Source organism: Chlamydotis macqueenii, chromosome 6 (assembly GCF_036417535.1).
Source record: "Chlamydotis macqueenii isolate bChlMac1 chromosome 6, bChlMac1.mat, whole genome shotgun sequence".
NCBI lineage: Eukaryota > Metazoa > Chordata > Aves > Otidiformes > Otididae > Chlamydotis > Chlamydotis macqueenii.
This window is the reverse complement of record NC_141561.1, coordinates 37165756-37179040: the sequence shown is the minus strand read 5'-3', so window position 1 is coordinate 37179040 and position 13285 is coordinate 37165756. Positions and strand designations below refer to the sequence as shown.

Here is a 13285-nt window from a genome sequence, read left to right as displayed (position 1 = left end):
ATGCCATGACTTCCAAACCAGTATAGATTTTCCCAGAAAGATCCTAGTCTTCCCTCCTATTGTTTTTCCCAAAAAGAAAAATTGTAACCAGAATAAAAAACAAACAAGAACACTTTTGATCTTTATTTTTAAAGTGAATCAAATAGTGATACTTCTCTCAGCATCTCACTGAGAGACAGTTTCAAATAAGGCATCCTCCTTTTTAGTAAGCTTGCAATGCTCTTGGTTGGTTTCAGTCATAGCGATGTTTTATAAAATTTAACATCTTTGCTCCTCACATTTGTTATATTGAACCCTGCAGGCCAGAAGCGTCTCAGAAATGATTCAAAGCCATGTGACTCCATGGCTGCCTGATTTTTAAACACAGTCTATGCAAATGAAAACATAAAATCAAGCGCCACTTCACAAGCCCTGAGAACACAAAAGCCTTATTGTGCTGACAAACCTTTTTTCTCCTCGAAGCCAGCCTCAGATTTGAGGGTGTGGCTGCTGCTGTGCAGGGAATCCTTTGAATCTTCGTTTTCATCCAAAACCCCAGCAAAGCTGATCTTTCTTTCATACCTGTGTCGGTCCATCTCAGGGTCCAGACGCAGCCTGCAGCTCTCCAGATCCTGTAGCAGAACACAGACCACACAGACGTGCAAGCTGTATGAGCCTCCATGCTTTTCACTGCAACCATATAAGCTTTAAGAAGAACTGCGTCAGATGGAAATTTATTTCTATCACACAGTTCTCCATCTACCCTGCCACTTCCTAATCCAATTATTCTTTGTGTTTGCAGCATGCTGAGCCACACTGCAAGCACTGTCAGGATGAAAGAGTTAACAGGTGTTAATACAGATTTCTGGTAACGTTGCTGAGTGAACTGACACCCTGTCTGCAGGCTCATGAGCGGAAAACACGTAAATGGTCCCTAATGGACAGGTGGCAATAAAAGGTGGCTGTTGCCCAAGGTGCTGAGTGGACGGTTAGGCCTTTACTCCGTTGCCACTGTACTCATCAGAGGCAGAAAACCTGAGAGAAAGCTAGCTGATAGCACAACAGCCATGAAAGTGCGGCCCAGAGCAAGCTTTCTGTGTGCAGATCAGACTGAAAGGACATAGTGGAAAACTGGGAGTAATAAAAATGGTGGCTGCACTTGAATTCTGGAAAATAAACAGGATTGCACTGGAGAGAAGCCAGTTTGCACCATCATTTTCTCCTATTAACAGAAATGGCATCATTTTTGCCACCTACTGGCTACCAATTTGGGCCAAAAATTAAAAGTCCTAAGATTCTACAAGCTATGCATTATCATCCGCTTTCTCTAACCACAGCTAGAAAAAGTGAAAGAAAGACTGTGAACTTCCACACTGGCAAACATTGTTAAAATGCTGGGCTCTTTAAGAATATCATTTGTGTAAATGGCCGAAAGTAAGGGATAACATCACTGAAATTATCCCAGATAGTTACTCCAGATAAAATTCTGTAGGCTCAAGAGTCCTCAAACTGGAATTTGCATATAAAACTCCTACGAAATGTGTTAACTGGCCCATCTAACAGCAGCTGAAGGTCTCAAACCATTTGCAGTCAGGTTTGCATCTCCAGGGAAAATTATAATAAATGATTGTCAGAAAAACTAACAGTTGATTACCATAAGGGAAATATTTTGACTTTGCTCAATAACAAAACCTGGGATATAAAAAGGTGGGTGCCTAAAGTAACGATTTGTAGTATCTCTAGCATTGAAAACTTCCATATAAATAGTTTAAAACATATCTAACACAGTTCAGGATACAAGACAAAGGCTAAAACATTTCAGGATAAAAATCTGTAATCAGATCTGTTGGAATTATAGCAGCTTCATAAATTAGCATGCATAAGCTGAGCCATGATAGCAGTACAGGTATATTCCTAGGGTATGGTCAGAGTTCCCCTCGCTGGAGTGTTTAAACACATTACTCCTCCCAGCTATTTGTCAACATGCTTACACTGGAAGTTGCTGCGTTCACAAATTAACTGACAGAATGAAATACATCCTCTTCGCACAGTTAGTCTCACTCTATCTTTAGCAACTGCTAAGCTAAAATGAATTACTTTCCACCACAGTAAATGAAAAGTTCCAGTCCTCTGGCTCTACTGCAAGAGAACGTATTCATCACTCCCAGCTATTTGCAAAGTGAGCTTGTATCTACTCCACCAGCTTCAGAAAAAGGCTTTGATTGAAACTTCAGTCAGGACTGCCTACCTCACTCAAACATAGGTAAGGGTGCTTATGCCCTCAGACTGGCAAGTCTGGATGGACTGCAGGCAGCTGAACTGGTTCACCACAATTAGTTCAGTTGCAAATGCTTCAGTTCTTCAAGGCTGCTAAGTCTGTGCTCATATGAATGGAATGGGCACATCTGCAAACACCAATGGAAGTGAGATTTGCTCTACTGGAATTTCAGCTTTAGGAGCCATAACATTATGTACCTGATTCTCTTGGAAAGAAGGCATCACTCCATAAATACAGAGACTTAATATTTTCATCCGGAGCATTGTCGGCTCTTCCCCATCCCCCTCCTCCGTACAAAGTTAAAAGAAGCACTCTATGCCCATTTTCTCTAATAGGCTCTTGCACAATGTGACCTTAAAGTTTCTTCTGCCTACGCATCACAGAATAATTCCTTCCCCTTCTCTCCCATATACAAGTCTGAAAAGCTGTTAATCAGTTGCATTTCTATCTGGCACAAAAGCACAAATATCTGCTGACCTTCATTACCCAATATATTCTTAGTTCGAAGCCTAACTACTTTACTGAGATGAATTCTAAACCCTGGTATTATCCTGCTTTTGGATGCAGTCATTTATTATGTGGTAAAAATATCAACGAAGTGTTTAGGAAGACTCCTGTTGAATTTATCCCTGTTTTTTAAAATTGCCGTTCTTGCATACCTGGGGCTTGAGTCACTTCATCATAGGTTATCTACAGGCTTTGAACCAATTTGAGAACCTAATTACAATAATGCCCAGTTGAATCAGCCTGTCAAGCACAATTGTCATCACCAAAATTTGATCTCAGTCTATCATTAACAAAACCAAGAATAGTAGGGCCAAATCCTTCATGTTCACTTAAAAACTTCTCATTCTTTCTTTATAATTTTTATCCTGATTTCCTGAAGAAATTAGGCAGAAAAGCCGAAACTGTGTGTCTGCCATTCAATTCTCATCTCATTCCATGTTAACCACCTCTGAAGCTGATGGTCACCTTCAACCCAATTTGCAAAAGAGAACTGAGTGCCTATGTATTCCATGAAATAACAGGCTGAAGACAGTGTTAAACCACATTATTAGACATAAGAAAATCCACACAAGAATGAACCACTGAAAATCAGGTTTCATGGGTTCTGCTATTTATAAAATTAGTTGCCACCTAATCAGGCAATTAGCTTACTATTCATGCCAGGATTTGCCTATGCCTTTCTTAGTCTCACAGAGGTTTATTTCTTTCCTTGCTTCTTTGTCTGTGTTTCTTTCCTTTCCTCCCCTAGTCCCTTCAATTCTGTTGTCTAATCCAAGCCAAAAATCTGCAACTTCTAAGCTCCAGCAAATTCCCTGTAAACCACCCTCTTCCTTCCTTGTAACTGTCCTGTTCAGCTCTCTGTCAACTGGCCCTCTTAATCAGCCAGGTAGCATGTGAGCTTCACCTCCTGCAGTCTATCTTCCACACCTCTCAGGTCTCTCACACTCAGTTTCTCAATCCATCTGCTGCCCCTCCTCTTTATTTTGAAACTTTCTTGAACTTACAGTACCTGTTGTGCTTCCACAGCGTTATCCACCCATTTGATATGCCCTGCCCATCTTCTATTCACCAGACAACGGTTCTTTTCTCCCTGCATCAGATATCCACTGGAGTTACTACCCCACCCCGTCTCTCCTCAGAGAGGCCCAGAGCCCAATGACTTCTGCGGGCATGGCTCCCTCTTCAGTGCGTACTGTCCACTTACCACAAGAGGCTCAGCCCGTGGCCTGGGCATGTAGGGAAAGGTCTCGCGAAGGAAAGTGGTGATTTCCAGGAGAAGCTGACAGGCTGCCATTTTCAGTGCAAAAGGACAACAACATTTGGTAGGATTCACAGTGCCTAGGGAAAAAAAAATATTTCTATGGTGAACAAGGAGATGCAAAATCTGGAACCAAGAGGTGATGGACATTTTCACATATGGTGCACAATGCAAGCTGCACTAAAAAGGAGGAAAATCCAGACTTCTATCTGTGCTACTTTTCCTACACTAAAAGGAACAGAGTCAAACAAATATCAATCCACGTATTTACCAGCATGTGCAATAGTACTAACACCCTACAGTGTACTGCAGTACGTATTATATTATACTGAAGTAACACTAGTGTACTAGAGCGTATATTATAAATTATGAAGTACTGACTACACATGATCTTATAGCATTTTGTAGACACTTCATCTAAAGTTAAGAAGTAGATAACACTATTCCCCTTTACCGTTTTGCATTCAGCCAAATTTTCTGCAGTTCTAGAAAAGAACCACTTTAAAATATAGGAAAATTTCTCAAAATACATGGAGTTATGACTAGCCAGCAAAGAGGTACTGTGCCTATTATTAGTTACTACCATAATACCTAGAAAAAACAGCCTCCTTTAAAGTCAGGCTTCTTTATTTGTGTGCAGAATCCAAGCACTCTTTAGATATAACCAAGAAAAAAAAAAATGAAACTACTTAATCAAATTATAAATTCAAATGCTTAACCTAAAACAAAGGGAGAAAGGGAAGACAGATTATTGAAATACTTGAAGTTTTGTTTCAACTGAGTCTAAACAATCAGCTTCAAAAACCCTAGACTTTGTAACCCACCTAATGCCATTCACAGCTTGACAAGTACGAAGGATTCTCAGTGCTTGATCAATTTGAAAAATACTATTTAGGATAATGGACAGCAAAAAAAAAAGGAAATAAAATTAGTTGTGATAACAACTAACCACACCTATTTTTTAATAATGCCTGATACTACCATCTGCATATATTTCAGAGAAAGTTATGTTTTCAGTTGCTTTCCCCCATATATGATCTAATTACTTTTTGCAAAGAAACAGTTAAAGCCTAACAACTGAGAGGACACTGCAGGGATCAGATAAAACCCGATTAATTCTCTGATGCTTGCTAATTCCTCTGTACTCATTACCAGTAACAAATTATAGACTTTGTAGGGACTAAAATAATCTAAACTACCAAATATAGACAAGATGTACAGTGTAATGGACTATCCAACTGCATATTTTATGCTCCTCAGTCTACTCCCTGCAGCATACAGGACAGTTTTTTAAAAATCTCTGCCTTCAGCAAGATGCAGATCGGTTATTTTCAGACCCTGGCTTTCAGGAGAGTACTTGAGCTTTTACATGGCTTTCTAGACCACAACATGTTCTCTGTGTTTGCTTGTCTTAGATCACCCTTGTAAAGCAGCTCCACTTATGAGTGCCTTGTCAGTGGCTGAACAGGGACAACAAAGAGTGTTCTGTCACTTGGTCATGGGAATACAGTTGTTCTTCATCTTTCAAAAGCCATTCATGGTGCAGGAGAGGGAAAGTTTTGGGTGCGCTCTCCTGCTTTAGATAAATCTCTTAAAGGGCCAATAAAATGTCCTGAACAGCTACCCACATTCATGTAGCTGCTAGCACACACTGCACAGTGGCACACATAAAGGTCTAGCTTCGGGCCAATATCTTCTCTTGAGATCATTTCCCACAAATGCCATTTCACTGCTCCCACTTACTCCTCTCTACTCCAGAGTTGGCTTTTATGCAGTGATAAGAACAATTCCAGAACCACAGAAAAATAAACTGGAAGATACATTAACAGTGCTAGCACACTACATCCAATGGTGAACAACAGTACACGTACACAGAAATCAGTACATTACAGCACGCACGGATATACAAATGGTGTCTGGAGAGGACATCATGTTTGTTACCACCTTCACCTACAACAGTATGTGTTGTGACTTAATTCATTTTGATTCACAGCACGTGTTATAATTTGCATGCCTATCTAGACTCTCAGAATTGGTGATCTGTGACACACCTCCCTCTTTATGTACACACATGCACAGATGTGTGTGCTTTAGTCATCTTGTTGTTATACAGGTTTTTAACAACACTTTTTATACCACTATGCTATATTTCTGCCCAAGAATCGGGCAAATATACTGAAGTCAAGATTTAAAAGCCTTTGTTAGAGCTGTGTCAATTCACATCAGGTGAGGAGATGAATGTTAAAGAGAAAAGCAACTGATTTTACACAAATATTTTGGCAGAAATAACTGGGAAGAATGGGAGTCTAAACCACTTTCGGCACTCAGGTGACAGCAAGACTCAAGGAATAAATTATTACTCTGCTTATAATTGCAGTTGCCAGTATACAGGAATTGCATCTCACTGCCTGGTTTCCCCGCCCCTTTTCCTTCAAAATCTTTCAGTGCTGCTACTTGTCTGTCATGTTGTACATCCAGGCACGGAAAGAACAGGGAAGGAAGCTGGGGTGAAGGTGAGGGATTGGGAAATACAGCTGGGTGGCAAGAGAATGAAAAGAGAAGAAAAATTAAGTGCTCCTAAAGCAGAGGTTCTTACAAGCGGGGGTTCTTGTAGTAAAGGGAGTCTCCTTACTGTCATCTAAAAAGTCTTCTTCCTCATCCTCCTTTCTCAGGCGCCTCTTGGTCTCCTCGTCATAAATGAGGCCCAGCAGGTTGGCGGGGCTCTCACTCTCAGCATGGCACAGCTCGTTCAGGCGGACGCCAATCGCCTGCGGACAGGGAGAAAGCGAAGGCACAAGGAGGTGAGAATTTCAGCCCAGCTCACTGGTGGTGGTCGAGGGTTCTGCCCATAATTTATTTCCCTCCTTTTTTCAACCAAAACTGGCAAATTGCATCAAATTTCAGGACGAAAATTTTTTGCAGATTTGGTTAAATAACAAAAATACCCCAAACTGGCAAATGATAGGGAGGAGGAGATTAGGTCATTATTTCATATTAATTTGTTCCACTTTTCTTTCTCCCTTCGATATATATGTACCAGATTTTTGCTAAGTCTTTCCACTGAGAATGTATGTCTTCTGTTAAAGAAACTATCCTATGACTTAGGAATCCAGTAACAGTCCCTATTTCCTCCACAAAACTGTTGAATGCCCATGGGAGAGCCTGCTTCCATCTTTAAAGAGGAGGTTCCCTCCCTCCTTTCCAAAAAATGAGCTGACAGTATGCATAAAAAAGCTGGGAAAGTGCATGGGTAATAGTGTAGACGGGTGCATATAGAGAACACAGAGATACAGATTTCCACTGAATACTGTTACATTCTTCAGAAAGGCATTGACAAGTTATTTGTGGCTGTTTGCCAGCGTCATTATCAGCATGTAAACAGCCCTCATGGTGCTGTCAGCAAAGCTACAGATAAGGGTGTGTTAGCAAGAAGAATGCTTTCCTGCTAAGACACTTCAGGGCTCTTAAGGATTGTCTTGATTCTCTTTGCTGCAGGTAAGTAAAGCAAACACAGGCAAGTATGTTAAACTTTATCCTGTGGTATCATCACTTTGAGCAGGAGGAAATGTGTTTAATTACAGAGTTTTCATCAGCACTTGCCATTTGGCCTTTTTGGTTTTGGGGTGGTTCCAAAGAAAGATACTAAAGAGGATTTCTGAATCTTCTACAAGTCTGAACTGATGGACATGCTACCACTATGTAATTTTCCTGTCTTTGCTGAAGTGACACAGAAATACATAAATGGTCACTTCTAACAGCTCTTCTTCCTTGCTACTGAGTAGTTCTTGTGAAATCTAGGAGCAACGAAGAGGGTAGACTCTGCTACACAAACTGCTAAGGTGGTATTGTTGTGGTTTGCAAGCTGATGCAAACAGTTGCCTATCACAGCTATTTGTGAGCCTGCACATTGCTAAATAAACTCCACATCTCTTACACTTTTTTCCCCCTTTTGTGTTTCAGGAATTTCAAGGAATAAGTGTTCTGCATGCCTCTCCACAAAGCAGTACTTTATCACATATTATTTATGCTGTGTCGTCCGCCCTAATATTCAAGCACTCGTACATAATCCCACAGCTTCCTACCTAAAGAGCACTTAATTCCTAACATATATTATCTGCATGAATTATGCTTGGTTTTCCTAGCAAACAGAGAGCATGCCACACTTCAAAAGAAAATGCTTCTTAATAGAAGCAGCCAAAGGAAGTGACAGACTAACTTGACCAGAATAGATATAAAACATCGCATTATTTCAAAAGACAGCACAAGTGAGATTGCTTGATTCAACAGGCTTAACACTGTTACAGGCAGCCCAAATCTCACCTCATGTGGAGAGGGTTTACCACTGGTATTCTCTGGAGGCTATTAGAGAGGGTGAATTAAAGAAGTTGAGTGGGGAAAAAAGGTTTTACATTTGTTCTTGGTCTCACTAAACTTTGACAATAGCACTGTATATCACAATTAGTGAGCAGCGAAAGACAAGCGAGGATCTGTAGTCAGCACAGGTTTCCAGCCTTATTTACTGCAAGAAAAAAAAAAAAAAAAAACAGAACAAGGCCTCAGAGCATTCAGAGATATATATTCTTTTCTCTTAGTTCAAGACTCTTCCTTCCAGAGCAGCAGCTCTGCTGCCACCAAGCAGCAAGGATGGTGTGCTGCAGTGTTGACAAGGACCTGGCAGCACACAATGGGCTGGGCGAGGTATCGCATCTTCTCAGTACTGGAGCTGCTTAGGAGCTATGTGAGTGCACAGTCATTTCATCCTTCATGCTGATATTGCCCACGCCAAAATGAGCAGGTTAACAGACAGAAATGACAGCATGTTCTACAGCAGGTGCCTGTACTACAGCAACAGAAAGCTGTTTCTCCTCGTGGTTCAGGCTATCTGGTTGGAATCTGGTCAGAGCCAACAAAAGCAGCCATCTGAGGAGCACAGCTTTCAGGCTCCCAGCCCTACAGGCTTGGCTGTTGGCTGCCACTTAATGCTTGCAGCCACCTTCATCTGAAACAGCTTCTGGGAGGTAAAAGCAGTGCCAGAGGACCAGCCTTGCCCAGCATTTAACATAAAGGAACTGCAGCTCAGCAGTGCTAGGTGCAGGCCAATTCTGAAGCATGAGTTGGTTTGGGGGCCGGTGATGCTGTGAGTAACTATACTGTCCTAGCCTCCAGTGAGAAGAAATAGAAATATTAATGGGTGGCAGGACACCTTGCAGTAAAAAGAGAATAAATTTGCACTGTAAAGACTATTCTCCAAATCTTCTCCTGCCTTACAGTAAAGTAAAAGTAAGGCTTTTCCCTTCTGGCATGTTCCTAAGCAGCTAGCAAACACATGCTATTCCTAGCATGGAGAATGCATCCAGATGTGCCTTATGATGCCATTAAGGTTAAGGGGAAGAGAACGACGCTAGGTTGCTTGCCATCAGATTTGCCTGGCTCCTTTCCTGTGACCTTTCATCATGTGATGGTACTTCAAGGTTTCAAAAATAAAACCTTCCTAGACTTTTTCCAGCTCAGGCTACTTCAGTTTCTAAAAATGGCAGCTGAGGAGGAATCTAACTGGCTTCTAATAATTACCGATTTGCTTGCTCTCATTTTTGTCAGAATCTGGAAAAAAAAAAAAAAAAAAGGAAAGTCTAGGACCACAGAGTCAACAAACAGAGATGGATAGTCCTGACTGTCAGTAAGGCATGCAAAAATACAAGGACTACGGAATCATCTGTTCTCCACTTGGAAAGAGTTCTTTAGGAGTTCTCCTAAAGGAGCTAGGCTAAGGTGGTGATCTCATGGAATATAGAAGCAAATACATTCACACTATGTACTTTTAAAAGAAATTTTAGTATTTGGGCTGTTATTAAGATGTGTTTGAGCCATAACAGTGTAGGGTGCTCAGGTAGCATCCCCTGGGTTAGAATCAGAAGTGGAAGGAGAAGAGCTGCCAAGAGACAAAGTTTATTAGCTTGGGTCTGACTCAAGTTAGGTTCTCTCTCTGAGTTGAGTTCTGCAGTGGGAATGTACTGACATGGTCAGCACTAGCTCAAGGTTCCCTACAAGGTGCTCCACTGAGAAGTGTGCATGGGTTTAACCTAGGACAATATGGGTCAGTAAGGTTTTTTTGGCATGGCTTATATAAGTACTCCAAGACTGCAGAACACACGGTTTTCAAATTCCCCTGAGCCTTGGATTTCATGTCTTTTTTGTGTGTGTGTGTTTGTTTGGTTTTTTTTTGGATCATGATGCTTACTGTAAAAATCTCCAGTTTTGTGAAAGGAGGCGAGAAGCACAAAGCTCACTTCCTGATAGACATACATAACAAGCACCATAGAGGTCAAAGGAAATTCTCCCACTATTTTGAGTTGTGTGAAATGACTTGCAGTAAGTGTCAGACCTTCAGCAGGTATACCCTGGTGGGTTTCCAAAGAAACTGGAAGCAGCACTAACAGGGCCACACAAGGCAATTGCCTAGTTGATGCATGGTAAGAGATCACAATCAAATAAAACTTGAAGGAGCCAAGCTCAAAACAAACAGGGACTGTTCTTCAGATGACGCGTAGTAGCCCTGTAGAATTCCTTGCCAAAGAATGATGAGTGCTAACAGTTTGTATGGGCGCAAAGAGAGACTGAATAAGTATGTCAGAGAGAAATCCATTACTAAATATACAGCACCACATCTAGCTCAAGCAGCCCTGGGCTAAAAATATTTGGAAGCTAGAAAAAAGCAAGTACTATCACACATCCTGCTCTTACTCTTCCTTAGGCATTCACATATGACAAGTGCTGGAAATAGGAGAGTGGAGCAAATGGATCCTCAGAGGGAACACGGCGGGGGGGGGGGGGGGGGGGGGGGGAGGGGACACTGTTATGTCCTAACCAAGTCTGTATCCATTAGGGGAAGAACTGATCTTGGCAGGCTGTGAAGTACAAGTTGGAAGGGAGGCTTTTGAGTCTCTGTTTTACAGGAACTGAAATTCTGCATAAGATCCAATTATCTTTACATTTTGGTATATTTTTTTAATGTAAGTAGAAGAGAAACAAACACTTACATCTCCCCACTGGTAGAAGAGCTTAGCTGCATTCCACTGCAGCTTCTGGTTCCTTTTGTTGCCCACGATAGGAGAACGTCCACGGGACAGGCCTTTCTTAGTAATGTTCACATGGTGGCCCTTCATCCACTCAGGCCAGTTGCCACGATTACAACGGTGAACAAAGCGTGCACACTCAAGGAACAGGGCTGCTCTTGCCACTACAGGAGCTTCCTGAAATGTTTGCAAAAAATCACCTTAAATGCAAATACATTGGAAAAACTCTCTGAACATTAGAGGAGTTTGTCCTTTCCTCAGTTGCTTTGCAAGCTTGCCATGGAGTCACACAGACTGAGCAATCTCTCCATCAAAATCGGAAACCAGAATCTCTACCATAAATCTCACCTCTTGAGCTGATAAAACCAGGGCTCACAAACTCTGAACAGTTATGTTTAGTCCAACCACTAAAGGGGCACAAAGAGCCACCCTATAAACTCATAAACAACCTTGTTTCAGTACCCTTCTGTAATCCTTTCTTTCAGAAACGATGTAACTACCAAAAAGCAGAAGCATGCATCTGATGCTTTTACTGGAGGAATGAATCAAGTTTTCTTTTCCCCGTCGCTAGTAAGGCTGCAAATATTGCAAGCACAAATGGCAGCACAGCCACATGAATCTTAGCGTTTGTCACATTAAGTTCTGCTGGTGCATCTTGGGGATGGAAGCATGAATGGAGGCTCGCTGAAACTAGGAAGAGTGCTATTTTGCACTTATAACAAGCAGATACGGAGAGTGAAATGCATTACTGGCATAAGTCAGCAAAATTTCACTGGGCTAATTTCAATGGCCTTAGCAAGCATCAGACAATTTAGTACTGAAACTTAACATCAGGCAGCTGAGTTTCAAAGTGATTGACAGTTTTCCAAAGGAAAATCGTCCTCCCTCCAGCTTGGAAGAGCACTTTTCTTTAATGGGAAAAATGATATTGAATGTATCTTTGTGTTAAATCACCCAGCACGATCCATGTTAGACCAATAAAGAGTGCTTCTGAAACTCTCAAATATGTTAAAAAATGGACAGTGTAATTTATTTCCTAAAGGGTAGCTTAGACTCAGGAAGGAGCTTTCTTCCCAGTGGTCTACAACTCTGCAAAAATAACATCTTTCCAGACATGAAAAGTGACTACAAGCAAATGGTTCTCCTCATTCCCATTTGATTTCCTCCCTCTCTGACTGCAGTTTTCACAAGCAAAAACCCCTGTGGCCAGCAGGTTGTAAAACTAAAACTACAGCAATGTGCACAATTTACAATCTGGCTTTGAAATGTTCACTAACAGGGATTTCACAGAACACATAAATGTGTATTCTACACATTTAGATGCTGACAGCTTTAATGAGATAATTTAAACAGATTATCTTCTACTTATAAGGGGAGGTTCCTCATCTGTGCTCCATAACAACAGACACGGAAGATGGTCTGTGGAACATTTTTAAATAGTGCCTCCGATAGTGCTTTAACCAAAAGTTGAAAGCAAAAAATTTCGGACCAATGCTCCAGAAGTTTGGGAATTGATTTAAGAAATTCTGTACTGCAGCTAAACTTACAGCCAGAAATTACTACCAACAGGACTGAACAAAGTAATGCCTTTTAGGAGACTGGCAAAAAGGATTATGTTTTGTCTACATTAACAAGAAAACATATGTTAATTCCTTCGTGACACAACATCCTGTTGCAGCTTTTTGCTCATATTTTATTCAAATATTGGAAGAAGATAGCAATCTTTTAGCAGTTCTCTTGAATAAGAACATTAAACTTGGCCCAATGTTCTGACAAGGAAGGCAGAAATCTGAAGCCAGACACTCAGTGACAACCAGGAACAAACCTAATATCTAGCTCCTGGAAAAAAAAAACATTAAGAGTTACTTGTTGCTCACATGCAATACAGAACACACAATAGGTGAGGATTTTATTCTTTCATTCTCACAGAGTAAAACCTTAACCACAGAGACATACATGAAAAGATGAAGCCCCAGCCTTAGTCTCCTCCTGTTTTAGTTCACCACTGGTAAAGTCACAATGTCTTAGCATATAGGAACCTTGTAAAGATACGTGTTGTAAACATTATGGAAGCACTTAACTACTATAACTGAAGGAGGATATGTAGGATGAGGAGTGACGGGGAGGAGGGACATATCCTGGAGCAGGAATTCCAAATTAAATATCACTGAAAAGACCTCCTGCATGAAG

At 41.1% G+C, this 13285-nt stretch overlaps 1 protein-coding gene across 4 annotated transcripts in view; it reads right to left on the bottom strand.

Annotated features, from left to right (window-relative positions):
• The window catches only part of UNC80 (unc-80 subunit of NALCN channel complex), a 131386-nt gene that overhangs the window by 67371 nt on the left and 50730 nt on the right, over positions 1-13285 (bottom strand). For 3 of the 4 annotated variants that reach the window (XM_086751175.1, XM_086751174.1, XM_086751176.1), the window contains exons 23-26: positions 11060-11272; positions 6655-6790; positions 3969-4102; positions 446-611 (exon numbers count right to left, since the gene is read on the bottom strand). In XM_086751175.1, the coding sequence (XP_086607301.1) occupies positions 446-611; positions 3969-4102; positions 6655-6790; positions 11060-11272 (649 nt within the window). Of the gene's footprint in view, positions 1-445; positions 612-3968; positions 4103-6618; positions 6791-11059; positions 11273-13285 lie in introns of all 4 variants that reach the window. The other variant, XM_086751173.1, reaches the window with a different exon arrangement.